Genomic DNA, 25,576 nt, shown 5'->3' with positions numbered 1-25,576 from the left:
AAAAAAGAAACTTCGTGAGCTAATGAAGTGTGTTGTCTTAGGCTGTTAAATTTTGGAGTAATTTGTTATCAAACAGATAATGAAAAAAAATCTACCCTAGGTTATATTTTGGAGTAATTTGTTACATGGCAATAAATAACTAATATAAATACACCTTAGAGAACTTCCACCATGTGGAATCAGTTATCAAAATGTGCTAGGAATCAAGAGGTCCACTAGAATGGAAGAACTCCTACTGCAGAACTCTATTAAGTGTTAAAAAGAAACAACAGGCCCAGAAGGGAGGCACGTCACCAAACCAAGGCTTAATGCCTACCCTAATTACAGTTTCAACCTTCTCTAGGAATGTAGTCTTAACCAGCCCGTCTATAATTTTCTGGTCAGCACCAACGAGGTCATCGACCACACAGACCCTCCCTGTCCCCCATTGGAAGATGAGGTGATCTCCTTTCCTTGTCCCTGCCCCCTTCTTCCACGAAAAGCCTTCCATTTTGTACAGATCCTTGGAGCTCCTCTCTGTTTGCTAGATGGGATGCTGCCCAATTTGTGAATTGTTGAATAGAGCCAGCTAGGTCTTCAAAGTTACTCAGCTGAATTTTGATTTTTTAACATAAGTTAGGGAAGATGTTACAGTGTAGACTGTCAAATGCCGTACAAATGTATGGTAGAATATTATCCCGAAGGATATGCATAGCATGAATGTTTGACCTCAACAATTAACATTAAGTAAGAGTATCCTATGTGACCTGTGATATTGTCATTTATAATAAGATATATACATATTCAGTCTTCTTTCCCATTTCCCCACACAGAGTTCCTGAAAGCCTTGGAATTTCCAAGTGATAAGAGTCAGAAAGGTGTCTTTTGTTATGCTAACGAGGTACTTTTGACCTCCCTAAGACTGGGGGCTGGTTGCCAGGAGAACTAATCACGTGATTAGAGGGTTGGCGTTTTCAGTCCCATCCCCCACCTTAGGGGAATAAAAAGGGGCTGGAGTTTGAATCAATTGCCAATGTCCAATAATTTAATCAATCGTGCCTATGTAATGAAGCCTCCATAAAAACCGAAGAGGAGAGGGCTCAGAGGCCTTCTGAGTAGGAGAAGACATGGAGATACAAGGACAGTCAGGTGCCGGGAGAGGGCATGGAAGCTCTGCACCCCTTTCCTGAACCTTGTGCTAGGCATCTCTTCCATCTGGCTGTTCCTGAGCTGTATCCTTCTATAATACAATATTCTATGATATAATAATATAACTGGTAGACTCATAAGTAAAATGCATCTCAAAGTTATTTGAGCCGCTCTAGCAAATGAATCTAACCCAATCTACAGCAGATTGGTCAGAAGCCCAGGTGATCACCTAGGCTTGCAACTGGGGTCTAAATTCTGGGACTGAGTCCTTAACCTGTGGGATCTGATGCTGTTTCCAGGTAGACGGTGTCAGAATTGAGTTAAACTGTAAGACATCTAGCTGTTGGAGAATCGCCTGGTGGTGTGTGGAAAACCTGACATACAGGTTGGAATTGAGTGCTCAGCTTCGAATAAAGGGGCAGCATGAGAGTTTCTTTGGGATGACAGAACAGTTCTGTATTCTGATTGTGGTAGTAGTTCATGCATGTGGACATGTGATATAAATTTCATAGAACTATGTATCCAAGATAAAAAAAAAATAGAAAAGAGTGCATATAAACACTGGGAAAATTCAAATGTGTTTAGTTAATAATATTGTACCAATGTCAATTTCCTGGTTTTGACCATTGTGCTATGGTTCCGTAAGCTGTCATCATTAGAGGAAGCTGGGGGAAAGGTACAAGGGGAACTCTTTATATTATTTTTAAACTTCTGTAAGCCTAAAATTATTTTTAAATAAAAAGTTTTTTAAAGTACCCTAATTTCCTAATTTCTAGAGATAACAAATCAGACCACAGAGCTAATTTATTATTAAAAATGTTTTAAGGGCGCCTGGGTGGCTCGGATGGTTGGGCGTCCGCCTTCAGCTCAGGTCATGATCCCAGGTTCCTGGGATCAAGCCCTGCATCGGGCTCCCTGCTCGGCGGGGAGCCTGCTTCTCCCTCTCTCACTCCCCCTGCTTGTGTTCCTGCTCTCGCTGTCTCTCTCTGTCAAATAAATAAAATCTTAAAAAAAAAAAAAAAATGTTTTAAATCAAAATGTGTTCTCCAATTTATATAAAGTTCAAAAAGCTGATCAGAGGTGTTGAAAGTCAGGGTAGGGTTTACAACTTTGAAGAGAAGCCTGGGGTGCTGGTTGGAGCCCAGCGCGAGGCTGGATCCCAACGCGAGGCTGGATCCCAGGACCCTGAGGTCATGACCTGAGCCGAAGGCAGACGCTTAACCGACTGAGCCACCCAGGCACCCCTAAATGTCTATCCCTTTTAAACATGTGTTTCTCAAACACATGTACAGTTACAAGGAGTTAATAAAAATTCATTTTTGAACAGATTTTTTTCTTTCATTAGCAATCAGTAAATCCTATATCATACTTCCTCATATTTTATAAACATATGTTTAATCCAAATACAACTGATAGATTCACTCTGTAGCCATCACTCCCTCGAAGCTCATGCCAAATTCTCCACAAATGAAGTAACACTTCCCATTCGAAAGTCCCTTCCAATGTGCCAGAAACAAAAGCAAATATTTTAGAAACATATTTTTAAAAAAATAATCTTACCAAGACTGCAGAGGGCTTTTGCGCTGACCTTGAGACATTAATGTCCGAGTGTCCAGTGTGCAGTATCCTCCGATTTCACCACTCTGGAGAAAATCCTCCTTAAATCTGGTGGATGACCAAAACTTAAGCTGAGTTTGAAAAATTTTACCACTACATAAGCACATGGGATGTAACTAAGGTGGTTTACCACTTTCCAAAATCAGTGTGTTGGTAGAATTTCACTCTATTATAAGAGAATGTTTCAAATATACACAAAAGTAGCAGAGTGGGACAGAAACCCGATGGACCCATAATCCAGCTTTTCAATGATTAACCTGTGGCCTGACTACGTCTTCCATGCTCCACCCATTTCCCAACCTCATCGCCATATTATTATGAAGCAAACCCAAGGCATATCCCTGGACCTGGAAATATTTCAGAATCTCCATTAGGTTTTAACATCAACCACTTCCGTACCTGTCATGGTTTCTCTTGATGTTTCTTAAATCAAGATAGAGATTGGATGCTCTGCAGTACTGAAGATAACGGGAACACACCAGGCTTGAGTCATGCTGAATTGAGTTTGGGAAAAAAGAAAAAATTAACTCCAGGTACTAACATTTTGAGGACATTCTCAGACTTGCCAGACAAGTTCACAGCATGTGCACCTTCAGGTTGAAAACACACAATATGAGGAGAACAGCTTCTTTTTTAAAACATTTTTATTTAAATTCAATTAATTAACATACAGTGTATTATTAGTTTCAGAGGTAGAGTTCAGTGATTCATCAGGAGAATAGCTTCTGAAAAGCTGCTTCTGCAGATGGATTTTTCCCCTCCCCAGCAGACTCTGGTGAAGGCTAATTTTGCCAGTGCACATGAATACTTTCAGGTTACTACAAAGAACTCCCAAATGTTCTATTTATATCATCTCAAACTTTACGGCTTTATGTGTGGTTCAGTTCAGTCCTCTTTAAAAAAAAAAAAAAAAAAAAAAAAGCACTCAGAGCCATCAATAACCCCGTAGCTATGCGGAAAAAGCATTTTTCAAAGCCAAGCCAAATGAAACAAAGAAGAATGAATGCACACGTTAAGAGACATTAAAACGAAGGCTGGAAGGGCACTTTGCTAATTTTAATAAGACATGCTTTCTACAAACCATAAAGCTTCTGGGAGTCCCTGTCTCAACAGCAGTAAGAGGGCAATGTTTTTTAAACCACTGAAATAAAAGAGCTTAAGAGTCAACTACCAGAGCCCGCTTCTCTTTTTTCCAGTCTGGTTTGTTCAGAAATAGGAATGGTTTCAAAAACTTTTATCCACTCTGGATTTTATTTATAGATTTAAATGCCATTTTATTGTTTTCCCATAATTCCCAATGAACACAAGGCCTTCACCTTAACCCATATGGGGTTTTGGAATCAGTAGTTGGTAAGGGATCAGGCTCTGATTGCACAAAATCTATTTTTTTTTTTTTAAGATTTTATTTATTTATTTGCGAGAGAGAATGAGAGACAGAGAGCACGAGAGGGAGGAGGGTCAGAGGGAGAAGCAGACTCCCCGCCGAGCAGGGAGCCCGATGCGGGACTCGATGCGGGACTCGATCCTGGGACTCCAGGATCATGACCTGAGCCGAAGGCAGTCGCTTAACCAACTGAGCCACCCAGGCGCCCTTGCACAAAATCTATTAAGGTAGATCTTGGCCAGGGAAGATTCTACATACTGCCTTGGACGAGGTGTGTGGGGTGGGGTTGTGGCTCTCCCCTTGCCCCTTCCACATCAACAGGTGGACTCCAGCCAGACTATGCGACACACACAAAAGAGTGTATGTTAAGGGTACCCAGCAGCAGTGTGGCTAAAGCCCGGCCTCCCTCCTTTGGGGTTCATCCATCTCCCCACAATTGCTTCAAGTTCTATTACATGATATCTCCAAAAGCACTATAGAGTGGGCGCCTGGTGGCTCAGTCGGTTAAGTATCTGCCTCAGGTCATGATCACAGGGTCCTGGGATCCAGGCTGGCATCAGGTTCCCTGCTCAGTGGGGAGCCTGCTTCTCTCTCTGCCCTCCCCCTCATTCTCTCTCTTTCTCTCTCTCTCTCTCTCTCGCAAAAATAAAATAAGTAAAAATACTTTTTAAAAAGCGCTATAGAGCATATATTCAGTTTCTTAATGAAAGTGAATTAAGAAAAAAAATTGTTTTTAATTTTCTAGATTGCCTGGAGATAATAAAGACCCCTGAGATGTTCAAGAACACTGACAGATACGAGACCTTAAGAGTAAGTGCTCACACCCCCATGGACCTTTAAAAACTAACACTGAGCCCTTTGCTGGGAGCCCAGTCCCGCACTGAGCACGTTTTTTTTTTTAAGATTTTATTTATTTATTTGACACAAAGAGAGAGACAGCGAGAGAGGGAACACAAGCAGGGGGAGAGTGGGAGAGGGAGAAGCAGGCCTCCCGCTGAGCAGGGAGCCCGACGTGGGGCTAGATCCCAGGACCCTGGGATCATGATCTGAGCCGAAGGCAGACGCGCTTAATAACTGAGCCACCCAGGCGCCCCGCACTGAGCATTTTTATAAGCAGAATGAGCATTTTTATAAGCTCATTTCTTCCCAACCACAAGCTATGACATGGGCATAGCTTGAAAGGAAAAGACACTGAAACATGGAAAGGTTGAGTGCTCTAAGAATCAGGTTTTGAACCCTACAGTATGGAGGGAGCCTGCTTTTCTCCTGACTACCCAAAACTGGCTCTTGGCAATGTGCTTGGCTGACCCACTGAGCACAATGCACTATGGTTGAAAGCACATAGAAGATCTGTATCCCAATTCTAGATGGACGAGTCTACCTAGGAGCTGTGTGCTCCTGGAGAAGTCACTTCACCTTTCAGAGGACCCTGTTTTCCTCTGTGGTCAAGTAGCATCAGTTAATACCTACCCTGTCTATCTTGCTGCAGGGCTAGCTAACATAGAGAAAAGCTTTTTGCAAACTGTAAAGTCCTAAACAAACATAGAGCGGTCTGGCGGGGGGCGGGGGGGCATGTATCCTCTGTCCCGAACTCCTTGTGAGGGAATTCAGAAAGATGCAGTTTATCAACTTATCTTCTTTAGCATAATGCTGGGGGCGGGGAAATTCTAAACCTAGTAATATTTTAACTGCCTCAAAATAGGACCATCTGATATATGTGTGAAAATGACGACAGGGCTTCCAAAGGAAACAGAATGACTTGTTCTAGGAAGTTAAATAAAAGTCACAGCCAATAAACACGTGAGTAAGGATCCCTCTCCTGGAGCCATCTATCTTGTTTTTACAGGACAATCTAAACACTAGGAGTATCTGAAAAGAAACACTCACCATTTCCTTAGGCTGGCAGAGCACATGCAGTTCCTCCAGACGCTCTCCCGCATATCCAAAGTCAGCTTGTTTCCAGAATATGTCCTGGGCGGATTCAAGGGTATCTGTCCTATTTGCAGTCAAAAAGATTCCATTAAAAAAAAGAGGGGGGGGGGGCACCTGGGTGGCTCAGTCATTAAGCGTCTGCCTTCAGCTCAGGTCATGATCCCAGAGTCCTGTGATGGAGCCCCACATCGGGCTCTCTGCTCAGCGGGAAGCCTGCTTCTCCCTCTCCCACTCCCCTTGCTTATGTTCCCTCTCTCCCTGTGTCTCTCTCTGTCAAATAAATAAAATCTTTCAAAAAAAAAAAGATTCCATGATTTTTCTCTTTTGCCTTTTCTGAGCCTTGAGTTTCCTTTCTAAAGGTTAAATTGCCAGAAGTCTGTCATTAAGTTTTTTAACCATCACAATCTTCCTGCAACTCCCTTGCTACAAGGAGATACCAAAATAAGTTATTCACAGATTTTCTTTCTTTCTTATACTAAGAATATACAACAAAAATGTATGAAGTTAGGGTCATCTGGAACTGAAGAAAATGAGAGAAAACGAGCTACTAATTACCATATTTTCTTTACTCCACTAACCTTGCATGTCTTGTACTAGAAATACTAATTATACTTCACACTCCCCTCCGGAATCAAGAGGAAACCATCGAGTTATCTTTTTAGTGTTTGTTGGAGGGAAAAACTTTCTGGTGATCCATACTGCTTTCTCTCTCTGGCAGAGGAAAGAACTGATATTCCTGTACATGGCGGCAGGAGGGTGGGGAGGTAAGTCAACTTGAATCCATGACTGTGTAAGCAAATTAATATCTAAAGGAATTACTATCTAAAACCAAAAGAATCCAGGTGGGTGGTGGACCATCAGCATACAGTACAAAGAAAGATGATTTAAAGGGGAGGAGGATTCCGTCTAGAAGCTTACCATCCCATGTCGACATAGGTGCAGACGGGGTAACCAAATCTGAACTCTGGTTTGCAGGATTTCTCATAACCCCAGCAGTATTTTAGATTCTCTAAGTGTTTCTAGAACATAAAACGTGTACGTTTACACTGGTCTCCCTCCTTCTGACATTTAGAGAGGACTCTTCAGATTCTCCCATGAAGAAAACAAATTTTCATAGAACTTTCACTTTCACATCTTATAATACATATTCATATAATAAAAGGAATTAGAATAAATCCTAAGAGTAACAGTCTCCAAGTTCTCAACCACAATGATCCTTAATCATCACTCCCCCACCACCACGTCTGGGCCCCAACCAAAAGCACAGCCTTTCCCTACACTACCAAAGAACACTTGAACTGGAATTTCCTGAAGGAGCTTAATGAAGCTGCCTTTCTCAGTGAGCAAAGTGATTCTAAAATCAATCCCTAAAGAGTCACATAAAATGAAATTTCTATGACCAAAAGAATCACAGCAAAATTAAACGGATTAGCGTCTTTACTCATTAATCAAGAAGAAATCAGTAAGAAATGCCACAAGACTGGACACAGCAGCAGCTGTTGGCCGAGGCCGCTCTTCTGCAAGGCCCAGGAGCAACACTGGTCTGATTCCCAGGTCTGCTTCTCCATATGCTTCCTGAGCCAGCACCATAGGAAAGGAAGTTTCTCACAAGGCCCAGCTTTGATCTCTGAGACCTCCTGAGACATCTTAATGGGCTCCAATTGGAGGCCTTTCCAACAACTCTAAAACAGAAGGATGGCCATAGTAACAGTCATAATTATGTGCAGACAGGGGCGGAGGTGTTATTACTGAAATTAAATGCTAAGTGACCCTCTGAAGGGCGATTAAAGAAAAAAAGAGGTGTGAAATTCTCTAGTGACTTTTAATTATACATTCTTGTCTAGATAAAATCTAATTCCTTTTGTTTACGGAATATACAAACAGTATTGACTGACAATTTATTTTATGAGTGATTGAGATTTTAAATTTTAGTTGCGATTCAGATTTTAAATCCCACTCTTGTGAATGGGATATAATCTTAAGCAAAGTTTAGGCATTTAGAAGCACTAGACGAAATGCAAACAAAGTCTGACAGCTACCTTACAGAATGCTACCTTCAAGATCAGGTGATAAAGCAGAACCAAATCCTTTTAAAAATAAATAAGAGAGGGGCGCCTGGGTGGCTCAGTCGTTAAGCTCAGGTCATGATCCCAGGGTCGAGCCCCACACCCTGCTCGGCGGGAAGCCTGCTTCTCCCTCTCCCACTCCCCCTGCTTGTGTTCCCTCTCTCCCTGTGTCTCTCTCTGTCAAATAAATAAATAAAATCTTTAAAAATAAATAAATAAATAAGAGAAGAAAAATGAATACCTACCTTATAAGGACAATGTGAGTCTTTCTTACAGACCGTGGCGATATGCCTGTTATTGTGCAAAAAGAAGGGAATGTGCTCCTTGGGCAAGCGGATACTGGCATAGTTAAACAGAGGTTCGCCTGGAATGCCATCAGCCTTGGGAGAAGCCTCATCTTGGCAACTCAGTGAAACACCATGAAGCAATACTCCAAGGACAAGCAGCTTTAACATAGCAACCTCCAAACCTAGAGATCATATTGAAAAGGTTTTTGTTAAGACATATCCTTTAAAAGTCAAAGGGATCGAGGGCTCAGTATAATGACACGGAACCTTGTTACATCACTGAATAACGCTCCTTTGTTCAACGAATATTTATTGTGCACCTGCTCTGCTCCAGGCCCTGCATTAGGAGCTAGGTACACAGGGGGTGAACAAAACCAGGCCCTTGTTCTGACAGAGCTTATAACCTTTCTCAAACTTTCTCAGTCAAGAGCCAGGTAGTGAATATTTTTGTTTCGGGAGGCCATACAATCTCAGCGGGAACTACGCAACAGTACTTTTGCCATGAAAAGAGCCACAGCCTATCCTAAAGAATGGGGGTGGTTGTGTTCTAATAAAACTCTATTTATAAAAATGGGGCAAAGGCCTTGATGTGACCCCAGTCACATATTACTGATGCCAGAAATAAAGTAGATAATATGATAGGCAATATAACATGGTGGTTCAGAACATGAACTCAGAAGCTAGACCACCTGGGTTTGAAATCCAGCTACAGTTTCCTAGCTTGTTGATCTTGAGCTATTTAACCTCACTGTGCTCCAGCTTTTCTATCTGTAAAATGGAAATAATAATAAACCTTTGTCATAGGGCTATTGTGACTTAAATACTGGTAAAATATTTAGACGTACCTGGCACATTAAATGCTATACAAGCATTCATGGAGTAAATGTTTAAAGCCACGTGGAATGGTGGGGTAAGGAAGAGGTTGCTAAATACTATTTGAGCTGAGACCTGAATGATGAGGAGCAGGGAAATCATGCCAGGGAGAGAGAAGAAAAGAAAGTGCAATAGCTCTGAGCATATATGTATCTGCTGAATAAAAACTAATAATCATGGGGCGCCTGGGGGGGCTCAGTCAGTTAAGCGTCTGAATCTTGATTTCAGCTCAGGTCTTGATCTCGGGGTCATGAGTTCAAGCCCCCAGTTGGGCTCCATGAGCCTACTAAAAAACAAACAAACAAACAAACCCTAATAATCACAATCCTATATGGGTTCGTTCTATATGCCAAGTACCTAGGATGCAGCAATGAACATGCAGTCCAAAACTCTTTACCCTTGTGAAGCTCACCTTCTAGTGGGTGTAATAACAATCTATGATAATAGTAACTACAACTCCGAAAACTCGGAAACTGTGCCATTAATCTATCCCCATCTTGCCTTAGCAATGTGAAAAGAGACAATAACCATCATGGACCTTACTGCATGTCTAACTCACCCCATAAGGATTAAATCTCATGGACTAGAATTCTATGTAACCCAGACAATAATTGTGCCATTCTTGCTTAACTTTAGTGAAATATTTTGCTCTATGAAAAAAAAAAACGATGCTCTTCCCACCAAATGATAGGACCGTATTACACATGAGCTACTCCCCAGTGAGATCTACAGTCACTGGAGCATGTTGGAAAAACCAGCTTTCAGAATCAGCCTTCACTGACTATGCCTAACGAAGATGGGGCCTTTAGAAACAAACTGCTATGTGAGTCCAGCCTAAAGTCCCAAGGCCAAGGCTTCATAATAAAGAGTGTGGACACTGAAAAGGGATCTTTTTCCCCTCTGGAGTGGTAAATATAGTCGCTTCTCTCTTTCGTGGCTCTGAAGAGCATATTGTTACCTGTTGGAAAGGTGATCTGAATTAATACTTTTAGTTAGGACTTTCATCCAACAGTGATTTTAGAAAAGTTAAAAATACATATTAATAGTAACAGTGTACTTCTAATGGAATTATTTACCTCTTTAATTATCAGAACCATGCAGCTGTTGTGATGCTTCAGAGATCAGAAATCTGTCAGAAATGAAACATATTACCTTAAAAGGATGCCAAAGTAGACTTTATCATTCAGGTGATATTTTGGATTAAAGGAAATATGAAGAGAGAAAAAAAATTAATGAGCTAACCTCTAAGCACAAGGCCTGGCACTTAGCGAGACATTGTGTAAGCAAAAGGCCTGACTCATAGTGTGCTTTCCTTTCCTTAGTGAACACTAGACTGCGAAAAGCAAAATTATAGGTACCACTCTCAACACTGTCACTTAAACTAGATTCTAATGGTACGCAGAAGGATATGGTCCACTTTATACAGGCATCAACCGGTACAGGCCAAAGGGACACTCTGCGGGTAAAACATTCCTAGAGGAAACAATGTTCCTGGTTCTCATCCTATTAATCCTACTCACTGAATCATACTGCTACTTGAGCTTTCCTATTTACTACTTACTCCACCCTGACCATTCAACAGGCAGGATGGCCTATTTTTCTGATTCATTCTTTCCAGTAATGAAGTCATGTTATAACTAAGTCCTGACCTTCAGTTCTTCAAGTCCACTGTCCTTGACTGAGCTCTGGCTAAAACTAAACCCACTGATCCACGGAGAAGGAGTCAGACTTAAGTCATGGGAAAAATCTGAAGTCTCGGCTCAAAGGGCACGTACCTACTTGCATAAGCTAGAAGGGGTGGCTGCTCCAGCATGGAAAGCGCAGCCCCGGGGCCTGGCAGAAAGCCGGTCTGGCGCGCAGTCCTCTTGCAAGGCCCCCCAAGGATGGGTGGGTGCACTTCTCCAGCAGATGGAAGCTGGAGCGCCGCGCTACTTTTCCTTCAGTACAAAGCAACCGGCGCCTTCCTCTTCTGTATTCCTTCACCGGATTTCCTCGGGCCTAAAAGGTGGAGGAGGGAAAAAAAAAAAAGGAAGAGCCTGAAAGATGATGAGAGACGAGAGAGCCTGAGGCGGACAGGGACCACAGTGGGTGAGATGGGTTGGTGCTCCGTGACAGAGCTCGGGAAGTTTCAAGAAGACAGTGGACAGATGAAAAGCTGAACGCGTCTGAGACTCACACGGACTCCTAAACGGCTCGCCCGCACTGGGGCCACGGGTCTCACGGGCGGTAGAGGCAGGGGGTCAGAAAGGGCTTGGCTGCCTGAGATGCCGAGGGGAGGTGCACCAGCTGCGTGCCGGAACGTCAGCCCGGGAAGCGGGGCGGGCGGGGGCGGCGGCCACAGCGCTTCCGCAGCCACCCCGCCGCGCTCGGGTTCTTCACCCCAGGCGCCGGCGGGGCTGCCTCGGGGTCGCCGGGTCCCCGCACGTCGCCCGCCACCCTGCACTACGCTCCCCCCCCCCACCTCCACCCAGTCCCCGGGGCCTGGGAAGGACCCGGGGAGCGGCTTCGCCCAGGTCTGGCACACCGACCCACGCGGCGCGGGGGGCGGAGAAGGGCATCCTTCGCAGTGGTCGGCGGGCTCCCGGGAGCCCCGCGCGCGCCGCTGCACGCGCCGTGAAGGGGCGAGCGCCCGCCTCCCCCGCCCGCAGGCGGGGGAAGGCGCGGGCGGAGTCCGCAGAGAGGCTGCAGCCCGCGGGGAAGGCGCGCGGGGAGCCCCGGCGGGAGAGGCGCGCGCAGCCGGGCCGCGGCGGCAGGGCGGCGGGTGAGGACTCCGCGGGTCGCCGAGCGAGTCCCACCTGGAGCCGGGGGAGCCAGGGCTGCGGAGGAGGAGGAGACAGCCGCTGCTCGGGAGCACGGAGTCGTCATAACCGGCTGCTGCGGCTCACCGGAAACCTCGGGCGCGGGAGCAGGGCCAGGGGGCGCCAGGGAGCCGCCGGGTGTGCGAGGCGGCCTGCGCCGGGAGGCGGGCCCGAGCCCCGCCGAGGGGCGGCCGGGGGCAGGGGCGGGAGCCGGGGCTCGGCGCGCACGGCCGGACGCGGGGCGGCAGAGACGGGCGGGGGCTCCGTCTGTTCCTGGTCGCGCTCGCCCGCGGGCGCGCAGTGCGGGAGCCTGTGAGCCGGCGCCTGAGCCGAGCCGGAGAGGGAAGCGGGGTCACCAGGCTGGCCTGGCCCCCTGGGGGGAAGGAGGTAAGGCGCTTAGAGGACTCTAGGACACCTGACTCTCCTTCTCATCTCCGTTCTGACTGCGTCGCACTGGCGCGGCTGCTTACTGTTTTCTTAATCAGGACAGAAGTTGCCGCCCTAACTTCCCGATGTAGGGCGCGGACCAAGTGGGCAGCACGTACTGGTGGTGGGGATTCTCTGGGGTCCTCGTACATTATACAGCAGGGTCCTGGCCCCTCTCCGTACTTCCCGGAAACTCGACAAGTTCAAATGCTGCTTTGCGTTAAGTTTTATCGTTGTATTATAATTATTTGAATTCCTTTGTAATTATATTATTTTATCATAGTTATTTGAACGCCCGTCTCCTACACTGACTGTCTTCGGTCCTGACACCCTTGGTTCTAGTATGCTATCTACTGAAGAGCATAGTAGAGTTGATCATTACGGATTCAACTTGAACTGATTAAAGGAAGGTTGATAACATCAAGATAAACTTACGCGCAGACACATAGAGTCACCACTATTAATATGATATAAAGAAACAAGTTTGCTTCCGAAGGCTTAAATGCTTTTTAAATATTTTGTTTAAGATGCTGTTAAGAGAAGTGTTACAAGTTCCATTAGTAATCTGCTAGATAAGGAATGTTATCTGGATTTTTTTTTTTCAAATAATACTGCAAAGACACATGTAGTATTTGACATGTCCCAGGCATAATTCTAAAGATTTTATTTTTATGTTTTGACAGAGAGAGAGACAGTGAGAGAGGGAACACAAGCAGGGGGAGTGGGAGAGGGAGAAGCAGGCTTCCCGCTGAGCAGGGAGCCCGACCAGGACCCTGGGATCGTGACCTGAGTGGAAGGCAGACACTTAAGGACTGAGCCACCCAGGCGCCTGCAGGCATAATTCTAAAGCACTTTACAGTATTAACTCATTTACTCTTCATGTAATAGACTGTGTCTAAGGGAACTACTGCTCTATTATGTCATATACTTTGCCCACCCCATACCAATAAGGGCAGTAATTTTAAAAGTGCTTTCTCAGCTTACTTGTCACCATCCTATTTTTGTCATGTACAGGAAATGTAGCTTTCCTGTTAGTTGATTCAAAATGAATTGCACTCATTTAAAATAGATTTTTGTCACTGAATATATTTGTATTTATGTATTTTAAACCTAATACATGAGAAAAGTTTCTAAAAAGAGGTTAGTCTCATTGCAAGGACAACGAACCAATTAAATTGGTGTGACATACAGGTGGTACTATTTTAAATGGCTAAATATTAAATTGTGGTCGTTCAGGCTAAGAGGAAACATGACAGAGCTTTAAGAACATCAGATCCAGTTCTAACATACTGCAGCAGCCATTTGCAACATAGAATTTCCACCCAAAATACCAATCTTAAAATTCAAAGTTTCTCCAAACTGACATTAAAATAAACTCAAATGTCCATTACTAGGAGATTGATTGAATAAACTGTGGTATATCCACACAATGTAGAACTATGCATATGTAAAAAAAAAAAAAAAGAACTGAGAAATATCTCTATACACTTCAGGGTTTGTTATTGAGTGGGCAAAGGATGTGTAATATGCTATTATTCATCTAGGAAAGGGGATATATATATATTTGTTATTTTACAAGTAGAATAACATTTAAAATGATTACCTATGGGGGAAGGAGGGAATATGAGTATAGGGACAAAAGATAACTTCTCTGGATGTACGTTATATAGAAGTGGCTTTAGAATCATGTAAATATTTTACATTATAAGACAAAAATTTTAAAAGGTAATCCTTAAAAATTGAAAGTAAAATGAAACTAAATTTAAATGCCATCCAGTTGTAGCATATATCGCAACGAAGGAACCATCCCAAGTGACTTTGAAACATAATTAGCACATCCTGGTGGATGTACCCTCAGGACTAAAAGAATTTAAAAAATCACAAACTGTTTTCAGGAACCAAACTGTTAGTGGGAATATTGGTTGGGATACACCAAATAGGAGTAATTAAGATGGTATCTTTGAAGCTGAATTTTTTGGCATGTGGTATAGATGTAAGCCTCATGAGGTTATATAAAAATCCCGTAGTTATGAATTTGGAGGTAATAATGTAAATTAACATATTGTTAAAAACAGATCTCTCCTCCATCATCCATTGAAAAGGCCTAGAAACAACCAACCCTGTAGCAAGATGCACCTGTTTGCCCAGACTATGATCTGCAAACATTTCCCATTAAAAGGAACATGGGTTCCATAGAAAAATGGATCATCTTAAATATGGGGCAGGTAATGTACAAGAAGAAGCTGAAAAATCTTACATGAGGAGGCAGGGAAGCAATCAAAGATTATGAGGGCCATATCAAAAGGACTCAGGAACCAATCTGAAAAGGCTTCCTCTGGCCAAAGATAAGATAATTTAAAGCATCAATAAATGTAACTGTAGGGGCGCCTGGGTGGCTCGGTGGTTAGGCGTCTGCCTTCGGCTCAGGTCATGATCCCAGGGTCCTGGGATCGAGCCCCACATCGGGCTCCCTACTCCGCGGGAGGCCTGCTTCTCCCTCTCCCACTCCCCTTGCTTGTGTTCCCTCTCTCGCTATATCTCGCTGTCAAATAGATAAAATCTTTGAAAAAAAAAAAAAAGAAGAGTGAGAATGCAAGAGACACAGAGGGGACGGCCTGAGTCCCGACATTTTAGCCCCTGGGTCCAGGTCCCATTCTCACCTGTAGGATTCCCCTCACTTGAGTTCCATGAGATACACCTTCATGATTAGAATAATTTTCTCTTTTCCCTTTAAGATTGCTCTAAGTTGCTTTCAGTTACTTGCAGCCCAAGAATCCTGCTATTTAGCACTGTAGATGCTCAACAGTTACCAAGGACAAAGCATGCGTCCTTTTCCTCTCAGACCTTAGCAGGAGCACATCAAATGTGCTGCTTAGATACCTTATGATTGAATGAATGAACATCATGCCCCAGGCATGGTGTTCTCTACAACTTCTCTGTGCCCAGATTTGGAGAAATCCTTTTACTTCCTGTCTCCCTGTCAATCCTAGAAATCCAATTGTGAATGCAACACGCTGTCAATTTTTCTATTTATGCCATCTATTCCCTCGGCACGCTAATTTCATTCTTCCTATCTGGCAGGGAAAAAGGGACTCGGGGAAGGTGTATTTCCCCTTTAAATACCATGAAAGTTATGAATATTTCTTTCCCAAACTGCCAAAATAATTGTTTCATTTACAGAACTGAAATTCTCCAGGGAACGTCCCAGTGATGTTCTAAATTGCTAACATCAGATATGCAGAAAACAAATATGGGGCGATCCATATGCTCCCAATCCTGAATTTAGCATCTCAGCTCAACACAAACTTGCATTTCAATCACTTTCAGTGAGTTCTGGGTTATGAGTATGTATGTGCAGGGTTAGGGCTGGACCAAAGCCACCGGCCTGGAACCTTTTTGCAGAAGGGCTCTCTGTCTGCACAGCCGGAAGCCTGCCCAAGTTACCGTTTAAAGAGTTCACTTTAAATTAATACTTACAGGCTGCAGATCCCCAGTCAAAGGGGAAGCACGAGAAGGCACGGGCTATGTAATTGCAGGAGAGGTTGCCAAATTTTCTCTCTTCTTATTACTGCTCAAAGAGTCCTATTGCTCAGGGGTTTGGGGGCATGACCAGGAGTTTACCACTTCTCAGGGCTCCATTATGAAAACAACATGTAAGAAGGAATAGTAGAGGGGCACCTGGGTGGCTCAGCCGTTAAGCGTCTGCCTTCGGCTCGGGTCATGATCCCAGGGTCCTGGGATCGAGCCCCGCATCGGGCTCCCTGCTCCGCGGGAAGCCTGCTTCTCCCTCTCCCACTCCCCCTGCTTGTGTTCCCTCTTTCGCTGTGTCTCTCTCTCTGTCAAATAAATAAATAAAATCTAAAAAAATAATAATAAACGTAACTGTAATGTTGCTTGAAGTACACATACACTTAAATCCTATAATCAAAAAGACACAACCAATCAACCAAATGCACAAGCCAAAACCTCATTGTCCATCTCTGATGGCAAAAGGGAACCAATTCTTATGTGAAAACCGGTAAAAAAATAAAAACAAAAAACATGAACACTGGTAAATGAAGAAAATGATTCAAGTGTATTTATCCCATCTTTCCTATATGAATCATGATGCAAGTAACCAAATAGTTGACGAGGTACTTTTTACAGGAACGTTCCATACTTAAACATGATAATCAAGTCTTATGTCTGCAGTTTTCTTCTGAATAGTGTGGATTGAGATGAAGCACAAGTGAACTATAAATGAAACGAAATGGGCCCTGAACTGTTGAACAGTTAAGTTTATGTTAATGAGTATATGGGGATTCATTGTCTGTTCTCTCTCTTGTACAAGTTTGAAATTTTATATAATCATTTTTACAGTGCATTACAATCTTTCTAAATGTGTTTTAAGCTCGTTGCACATATATTGACATTTGGAGAGCTCACAGTGTCAGCAAAATGCTGAACTATCAGAATATATCTTATTGGTTATCTGATATATCCCACTGCTTAAAATGTAATTCAACAGTTCTGAAGTTTTAAGCAAATAAATTTTGACAGAAGTTGACCTTATGCTACAGTTGATCTATACATTTATGGTTTCACAGAAAAGGAGTAAGAGAGGCAGCATTGCAGTTAATGGTTCAGAGCATGTTCTCTGGAGCCGAACTGCACAAATTAGAATCTCATCTTTGCCACTTACTTACTACATGACCTTAAGCAACTAAACCATTCTTCATTTTAAAAATGGAGATGATAATAGTGACTTTAAAAAGCTGATTTGGGGCGCCTGGGTGGCTCAGTTGGTTAAGCGACTGCCTTCGGCTCAGGTCATGATCCTGGAGTCCCGAGATCGAGTCCCGCATCGGGCTCCCTGCTCAGCGGGGAGTCTGCTTCTCCCTCTGACCCTCCTCCCTCTCATGCTCTCTGTCTCTCATTCTCTCTGTCTCAAATAAATAAAAATAAAAATAAAAAAATCTTTTAAAAAAAAAAAGCTGATTTGAACATAGAGTACAAGTATACAATCCCTTTTCCAAAATCCTTGGGACGGTATGTGTTCCTGAATTTTTTTGTATACAATAGGGTATGCACACTAAGTTTACTACTTAACACCCTCGATGTGCCCTGGGTCAACACCCCATAATCTCACACAATATTTCTGCAGCAAAATGTATGAATATTCACACCGAATGAGATAAAGTCTCTAAATAGCCCCATGTCAGTAAAGGTTAGGCTTTACCACCAAAGCAGATTTGACAGCAAACATAAAAACACCACCTATCAGCTTTCAGAGCTTTCTACACTTCAGAACAGTGGATAAGGGATTATGATCCTATTTAAGTGAATTAGTTCCACAGTAACAAAGCAAGCACTGTGTTTCCTATAATCAACATGATCACAGATTTTTGAACAGAATGTATTTTTAAAAATTAAGATTATAATTTCAAGAGACAAATGGACATGGCACTGTATAAAACCGAAAGGAACACCTCTGTCTGTCCATCACTACCTATAAAAGCAACAAGAGAGTTTAATATTAAGTAAACAGCAATAGCTCTTATTACCCCTTGCTTAGTATTATTTGAAGATTCTAAAATTACATTTACCTTACTTAGGAGCAGGGCAAAATGGAGAATAAATTCTGGATAGCACTAACAGCAAATTCTCTGTACCACAGCTGTGGACTACTAAAGTATTTTGGGTTTTTTGTTTTGAGAAGCATTTAGTATTAAGAAGAAAGAAACAATTTCCATTTTATCTTATTAAAGGATCGTGATTTGCTAAAGGTAAAATGGCTATGTGTAAAGGCAAAAGTTTACAAGTACTTTTAAGGATCAAAGTTGCAGAGTTCAGTATTAAAATATGAACTCAGAATAACTTATGAATAGAGGACAACTTATTTTATCATTATTATTTGAATACAGAACTGTCTTAAGACTTTTAGAAGAGTATCCTGACAGTGTTTAAGATTTTTAAGACACAAATCATCCTTACAGTAATTTAGTTGCAATAAGTAAATTCTCAGAATTGTTTTCCAAAAACATATCTTCATTGGAAAAACTATGTCTAATACTAATAACACTCTTCATAATATAACTCAGAAAATTTGGGCTTATCCTCATTTTAAAATATGAATTCCAAAGTTATACAAGTCCTATTATCTTCATAAAACGATACTACCTTCATTCATTGGTACTGGCCAGTCTAAATTATGGTAACAGTGAAATACATTAATACTATTTTAAAATCTTTATTCAAATCAGATCCATGCTTATTTATATTACCTTTCATTTAGAATTAAAATATTTTATCAATCTGTAGTTGAAATCATACTTTAGCCCTTTACAAAATATGAAATTAAAATTATAGTGTAAAACTGAATGGAATAGGGAAAATTAGAATTTTAAAGGGAAATAAAAAATTATGATACACTAGGAGAAAATGTACACATACCAGACAAATAGTAGTAAAACAAGATAAAGTATAGTCATTTTCTCTTTTCTCTTGTAGCTTTTTTCTAAATACTACAAATCATATACTTTTTAATAAGCATCTGAATAAAATTTTCAATTTATTTATCAAATGCCAATTGAGGAATCATGAGAAAAAAATTTTTACTTGCTTAACTACAGAAACTCATGTTTCCCTAGGTCAGAAATTATCCATATTTAGAATGTCTTAAATCACAATATAGATACATTCAATACATTCCCATTTGTTAAACAGTACACAACTGAAACTTCTCAACAGAGTCAATGAAAAAGAAAGAAATTGGTAGTCTCAATCTGGCTTCCCAAGAGTTGGAAAAACACCTACAGTCTGTGCTCAGTTGTCTACGTATCAAGGTTCATACCTCTTTTACATATTTCTGAAATTGTTATGATTTTTAGTATCTATTTTCTTTTCAAGAGAAACATCTGATTGCAAACTATTCTCCTAACCATTAAAATACTAACATTATTTTATAAAATATGGATAGAGAAGTTTTAATGACCAACAGTAAAATATAGCAACCAAAATTTCAATAGGTATTCTGCCACTTAAGTGTTTTTCAAGAAACTTATTCACTACACCTTCTCAACTTATAAATGTATTGAGAGATCCAAGTGTATAATAAAATGTATGTGAATCCATTATTAATTTTTGCATAAAGAACATATGGTAATAATATACAGCCAGAGCCCTAAATAATTGCTTATCATTTATAAGTTAAATAAATTAAAGACACTTTAAAATTTTAAGTTGAACTGATTTTACTAATGTTAATAAGAATTAAGAAAAGAGAATGTTTAATATTATGAAATTGAAAGGTATAGGAATCTTTTCTCCACAACTGAAGGTTTTATTTTCTCGCTAATGGATATTTTAAAAGAATAATTTCATAATTCCTGAACTTCTAGTTTCAATGACAATTTTGCAACTTAAGTTTCCTATATTTTCTAATTTTATACATTTCTTATTGCTATCAGTCTTGTCATTCCTTGTCAGCCCCTGAATATTAAAAAAAAAAAAAATCCCCCCCAAAAAGTCCAAGCTGACAAAAAGCTATTACACTGCTTTTTCTTTTTACCACTAAAATATAGAAAATTAATTTTATGAATTTGGTTCACACTGAAAGAGTATTTATTAGTGCTACAAATCAGAGATCCAATGACAGAAATACTGTCAGGAATAAAAAAGAACAAAAATGAGGTCACTTGAATTGCCCTGAAAAGCATTCCAAATTCTTCAACATGGCTTGCTTGTAGTTATACTCCAAAGTTCTAGTGTTTAAAATTCAACTAAAAATTAAATGAGAGTTTTTATTTGCAAGTAAAGTCAGCTAAATGACTTCTAGTAATAAAATGTATCAAAATATTTCACAAATCTAAAACAAGGCCTGGTTAACTTTTAAACAAAATAACACTTGGAAGAAAGCACAGCTATTTTTTTAAAGCTATTCCACATTATTTTTTGTGTAAAGTTCTGAGAAAAAATAAAATGATAAATTATACAGAATTACAGAATGCCAAATTTAAATTAACTCCGATAATTTCTCTACATTGTTATGAATATTCTGTAATATCAAACATTGATTTTTAATGTGCCAAAAAATAAGGCTTTACAAAATGTGAACAATTAGTTTTTAAGTGAAAATGATGGTATTATTTTAATCACTTTCGATTCATTTTATAGGATAGTAAAACAATACCTCTTCAAAATCACTCAAATGTCACTGATATCATCACAAAATCATTTTAAGTAAAATTTTCCACTATCCAATCATGCCTATATAACTAACTGAATAGCTACAGCTTTCACTAGAGAGGTACCAAAATTTGTACAGACTTTATTGTAGAGTCCGGGTGACAGAAATTCTCAGACCACAAAAATTTTAAAGTTTAAATCATTCACCCTTTAAACTTCAGACAGTTGTCAGTGTGACTTCTACTTTAAAAGAAAAAAATTAGTTCAAAATTTAGTAACTGCAGGTTTAATAATTTTTTTTACTAGAACACTTAATGTCCATGTTCATGAAGTAGCAATTAGATATGTTGAAATGTGAAAGATTTCAAAGTTTCAATATGTTAATATCACTCTTTAAATGTCCTTAATATATACAAACACATATAAATTAGATACAATTATATATTTACAATACAACATATGAACACTACTCTCCTTCCCTAACCATATTGATATGAGGAAAAGTAATCTCTGTGCTGATATTCAAGACAAAAAAAACAAAAACAAAAACAAAAAAACCACTGATGCTTTAAAAAATAAATCTTTAAAGAATAGTTTCAAAAATAAAGTTCAAATATTGCACAAAATAATTTAACTGCAAGTATTACTATATACTATAAAACAATTTTTTTTTAGTTTTTGAACTCTACAGTAAATTCCACTTTCTATTTCTATAAAAGAATTTATTGGAAGTCTACATTTAGATATTAAATGTTTACATTCAGTTTGATAGGAATGTAATTTTCAGAAGTTAACTGAGCCTTTGTCTTAAAAGTTCATCTATTTGAGTCTTATACATATTTTTTACATCTTCAAGATCTAATCGAAGTTCTTCTGCCTCTTCTGCTTTTTCTCCATACATCTGCAGAATAGTGTTGTATCTTTGATCCAAATCCTACAAAACATGTGTTCATAATTTTTAAAATAACTCCACAAAACATCTTTAATATTATATTTATATTATAAATGAGTCAACAGTAAGTACCTAGTTAGTAATCTCTTATAAAAATTAAAATGATATTCCAATCTGCTGGAATAAATAGCCAAGTAAAGGAATTAAAAAAAACAACAACAAAAAACCCAAGCCAGATGGTTATCAATTTTATTTTATCTCTCCACTAATCTACAATTCTCCCTATATAAAGCTTAATCTGTCTCTTTTCCCATTAATTTAAACACATGTGATCAAATTTTACTCTCTCTGGTTCATTGTGGTTTAAGTATTACCTGGCATTTTACCCCATAAAAAAAGTTGAAAGAAAATATATTCTCATATACGGCTTAACAATGACTCCTAATACCAAATACGCAAATTGTGATGATACATATAACATCAATGAACAAAATACTAACAAGATCATGTAAAAGAACAGTATTATAAATGAGCCTTGGTCAAATAAAATCCAGTTATTTTCCTATTTGGGGAATGACATGTTATGAAAAATACTTTGTGTAATGTGACAAGAAGAAGATTCTTGAAACTTCTTTATTGAAATATTAATACTGTTTTCAAAGAAATCATAAAACTTATACATTTTATGTAAACTAACAATATGGAATTTAATGTAACTGGATAAAAATACCTTGGACTCATCCTCCTCTTTTTTTTAAGGATTTATTCATTTTAGAGAGAAAGAAAGAGAGCGAGCGCATGTGTGCGAGCAACAGGGGGAGAGCCAAAGGGAGAGAATCCTGAAACAGACTTCCTGCTGAGTGTGAAGCCTGACATGGAGCCCGACAAGGGGCTCGATCCCATGACCCTGAGATCATGACCTGAGCTGAAATTAAGAGTCAGCCGCCTAACCAACTAAGCCACCCAGGTGCCCCCTTGGACTCATCCTTAAAGGAAGAATACTTACTCTTAGCTGAGTTCGAAGTTTGGGTATCTCCTTTACTTTCTCTTCGAGTTCATCATTTTGATTTGTTAATTTAACTAGCTCTTCAGCCATTATTGCGCGTGTTTTTTCTAGGTTGCCAATTTCTAGCTGAGAAACATTACCGGAAAGTAATTTAAATCAAAGTATATCTTGTTTAATACTTCTACTATTATAAATATATTCAATATTATTTTTGGAGAAATAGTATGTCAACATACAGCCATGAGCTAACTCTTTCTTAAGGAAACAGTGGCAAAAACAAGAGTTTCTGCTCTCCTCAGAGGTTACTGTTTACAGGGCTTACTATGAAAGAAAAAGAACTAAAGAAAATCCAATCATCTGTTTGAAATATGCAGCCCTACATTTTTCTCTAGAGAAACAGCATGTATTTCAGTCATTCTAAATTACTACAGAAATTCAGAGAAATAAAAATATAGTTTAATGCAGCCCCAGCTGTGCAGGTCATATCGACAGAATCTATCATCACTACCCAAGAAGTTAATCTGGGCCCTCAAGTACAGCACTCTGGGCTACATGAACATAACACATACAAAGATTATTCTGATCTTATTTTCCAATTCAAACGCTTGTTCTTTAATAGAGTAATATTTCAACTAACTAAAATTACATAGTAAGATTAAAAGGAAAGATTTACCTCTGAGTGTATCAAGTGCAACAATGAAAATAGGTAAAATGTTTTAACATCTTACCACATTAAGTTTTTAAAAGGCAAGGTAAGATGGGAGAGTGCTGCCTCCCTATTCATGATGCTTCCTCTCACATGCAGGATGTTCTAGTTCTAATCTCTCTAATCTCTTTCACTCCTTCCTCACAAGGGGGAGTGACTTACCTAAGTGGTAAATCTGAGAAGAATAAAATGACTGTTCAGATCAGCAACTTCCCTTTTTTTAATGTTTGGGAAAAGGTGCCTGCCAGGAGTTCTCTGCTCTTAGATGCTTAAAAGTCTTAGCTGGCAGGCTACAACACATAGGAAGGCCCACTCTGGCACCGCATTTGCTGTGATGGGGTAGATAAGTCACCCTAATTCTGGCAGTCAGTTAGCAGGCTCATTTGGTTCTCTTCTTTGGCTATTTTCTCCAACTAGTCTTTATCATTAATATATGTGATATATTTTAAACTTCACATGCCACTATTTTACTTTATTTCTCAATTTGCTCAGAAGTGAGGTAGAGATATAGGGTGCTACTTATTGGGCCCCAAAATTTCATTTACTTCTGTAGCACATTTAATTTTTCCAATACCTGTAAATGAGTAATCTCTCCTTCCCTTAGCTTTAGCTGAGACTGTAGATTTTCAATAATGCTGGATCCTGCTCCCATTCTCACAGCATCATAAAGATTGTTTCCATTTGCTGATACAGACATTGGTCCAAATGAGTGATCATGAGGCTCATCCTATATTAAACAAACCATATACAGTTATTCAGTTATTATAAATGAGTTCCATGATAAGGTTCAAACAAAACGGTTCTGCTAATTCTTGCCTCAAAATGTCCATGACTTTCTCAAGGGTAGAAAATCATCTCTATTTCCTCAGTGCAATTAGCACTCCTTCACGAATATACAGATGAATTGCCTATGGAATGGCAAGGTCATTGCTGACAGCCAAAATGCTACCTGCATATTTCCTTTATCATCATTGAGTTTAACAACTAGGCACATGTAAGAAATAAAATATCACCTGAGACAGAAAAGATGTTTGTAGCCCTGCCATATCAACTCCACTTATTGAACTTGAACGTGACATGGTGGGAGTGCTAGAAACAGAAAATGGCTTCCGTTCCTTAAGGAGTGAAAAAAACATTCAGGTCACATTAAAGACTAAAATGGTAAATAAAAAAAGCAAGAAACTTTTCTAGGACAAATGACAACAACGACTCATTCTCATTTCCTCATAAGATGTTAGAGATAGGATTTCTGAAGTCTTATTAAAGGCACAATAGTAATTTAAAATTGTAGACAGACTTGGTCAAATCATCCGAGGACCCATTTATATTACAACATAATTTATTTTTAATGGAATGAGAATGTTTTTGTTCTAACAAGTATATGAACTAACTTCTTCATATTATTATATATTATACAACATATCACCAATTAAACCTAATTCTTTAGAATAAGATTACTAATGAGTTTTCTATACCATCAAGTTTCCAGCTTATCCATTTTATTTTTAATATATATTTTTAAAATTCCAAATAAATTCAAAAGGTAATTTCCATGTACATACAGGCAGTTTTAATATAACATGCTAACTACCAAGTATACTCCAATCCTTCAAATACAGGAAACTCACTTCAGAAAAATTACCTTCCTTAACCAGAAATAAAGTGAATAAACCAGTTTTATTCCCAAGGTGCCTACAGGCCAAATGAAGTGCATTAGTTTCAGTGAAAGACCACAAAATTCATTTAAAAATGGGCAACAGATTCTATCATTCAAATCCTAGAAATCACAGATCTCTTTGGATAAACTCAAATTACTTTGGAACCACTCTGACAGGATACTGATTACGATACTAGAATCTGTCCCTCTATTGATTCTAGACATAAGAAATGATATTTATAAGGTATAGCTAAAATTACATAACAATGATTAATCACAACAGCTACTAACTGGTTACACCAAAAACAAAACAAAATCCAAAATTCAATACCTTTTCTTTTATTGCTTCTTGGGTGAAAATGGCTTTCTTCCTTTCCTGTTCAACTTTCATTTTCTCCATTTCTAACTGACTGTTCAGTAGTGTCTAATGGAGAGAGGTACAGTTAGATAATTTCTGTACTAAATTATCCTTCTAAGTCCATTCCAAAGTCAGGAACATAAAGTATATATTCCTCTTTGTTTTACTACTAAGGACCAACTTCCGAAAGTAGTCACATCACCCACTTCACCATGGCATCTCATTAGTTGGCTACCATCCCCAGCCATTCTCTAGTGGAAGACCGAAGAGGCAAGCGAAC

At 39.7% G+C, this 25,576-nt stretch overlaps 2 protein-coding genes across 7 annotated transcripts in view; both read right to left on the bottom strand.

Moving 5' to 3' along the window:
- EOGT (EGF domain specific O-linked N-acetylglucosamine transferase) overlaps positions 1-12,239 on the bottom strand; it is a 36,754-nt gene extending 24,515 nt beyond the window's left edge. Inside the window, exons 1-8 of one of the 5 annotated variants that reach the window (XM_064593850.1) lie at positions 11,464-11,726; positions 11,063-11,285; positions 10,364-10,416; positions 8,373-8,596; positions 6,980-7,080; positions 6,017-6,125; positions 3,145-3,239; positions 2,689-2,793 (exon numbers count right to left, since the gene is read on the bottom strand). In XM_064593850.1, coding sequence (XP_064449920.1) covers positions 2,689-2,793; positions 3,145-3,239; positions 6,017-6,125; positions 6,980-7,080; positions 8,373-8,582 — 620 coding nt within the window. In that variant the 5' untranslated portion in view covers positions 8,583-8,596; positions 10,364-10,416; positions 11,063-11,285; positions 11,464-11,726. Of the gene's footprint in view, positions 1-2,688; positions 2,794-3,144; positions 3,240-6,016; positions 6,126-6,979; positions 7,081-8,372; positions 8,597-10,363; positions 10,417-11,062; positions 11,286-11,463; positions 11,728-12,082 lie in introns of those variants that run through there. The other 4 variants (XM_064593851.1, XM_064593842.1, XM_054504640.2 and 1 more) reach the window with 4 other exon arrangements.
- A 7,164-nt stretch (positions 12,240-19,403) lies between these two features.
- The window catches only part of TMF1 (TATA element modulatory factor 1), a 32,134-nt gene continuing 25,961 nt past the window's right edge, over positions 19,404-25,576 (bottom strand). For both annotated transcript variants that reach the window (XM_064593799.1, XM_045861993.3), the window contains exons 13-17: positions 25,270-25,362; positions 24,295-24,396; positions 23,856-24,008; positions 22,576-22,701; positions 19,404-21,611 (exon numbers count right to left, since the gene is read on the bottom strand). In XM_064593799.1, coding sequence (XP_064449869.1) covers positions 21,468-21,611; positions 22,576-22,701; positions 23,856-24,008; positions 24,295-24,396; positions 25,270-25,362 — 618 coding nt within the window. In that variant the 3' untranslated portion in view covers positions 19,404-21,467. The remainder of the gene's footprint in view (positions 21,612-22,575; positions 22,702-23,855; positions 24,009-24,294; positions 24,397-25,269; positions 25,363-25,576) is intronic.

The sequence above is a fragment of the Mirounga angustirostris genome, unplaced genomic scaffold (genome assembly GCF_029215605.1).
Source record: "Mirounga angustirostris isolate CCGP_5_RB_7025 unplaced genomic scaffold, mMirAng1.0.hap1 SCAF_1, whole genome shotgun sequence".
Lineage (NCBI taxonomy): Eukaryota > Metazoa > Chordata > Mammalia > Carnivora > Phocidae > Mirounga > Mirounga angustirostris.
The sequence above is the reverse complement of the archived record's forward strand: the minus strand, read 5'-3'. Positions and strand labels throughout refer to the sequence as shown.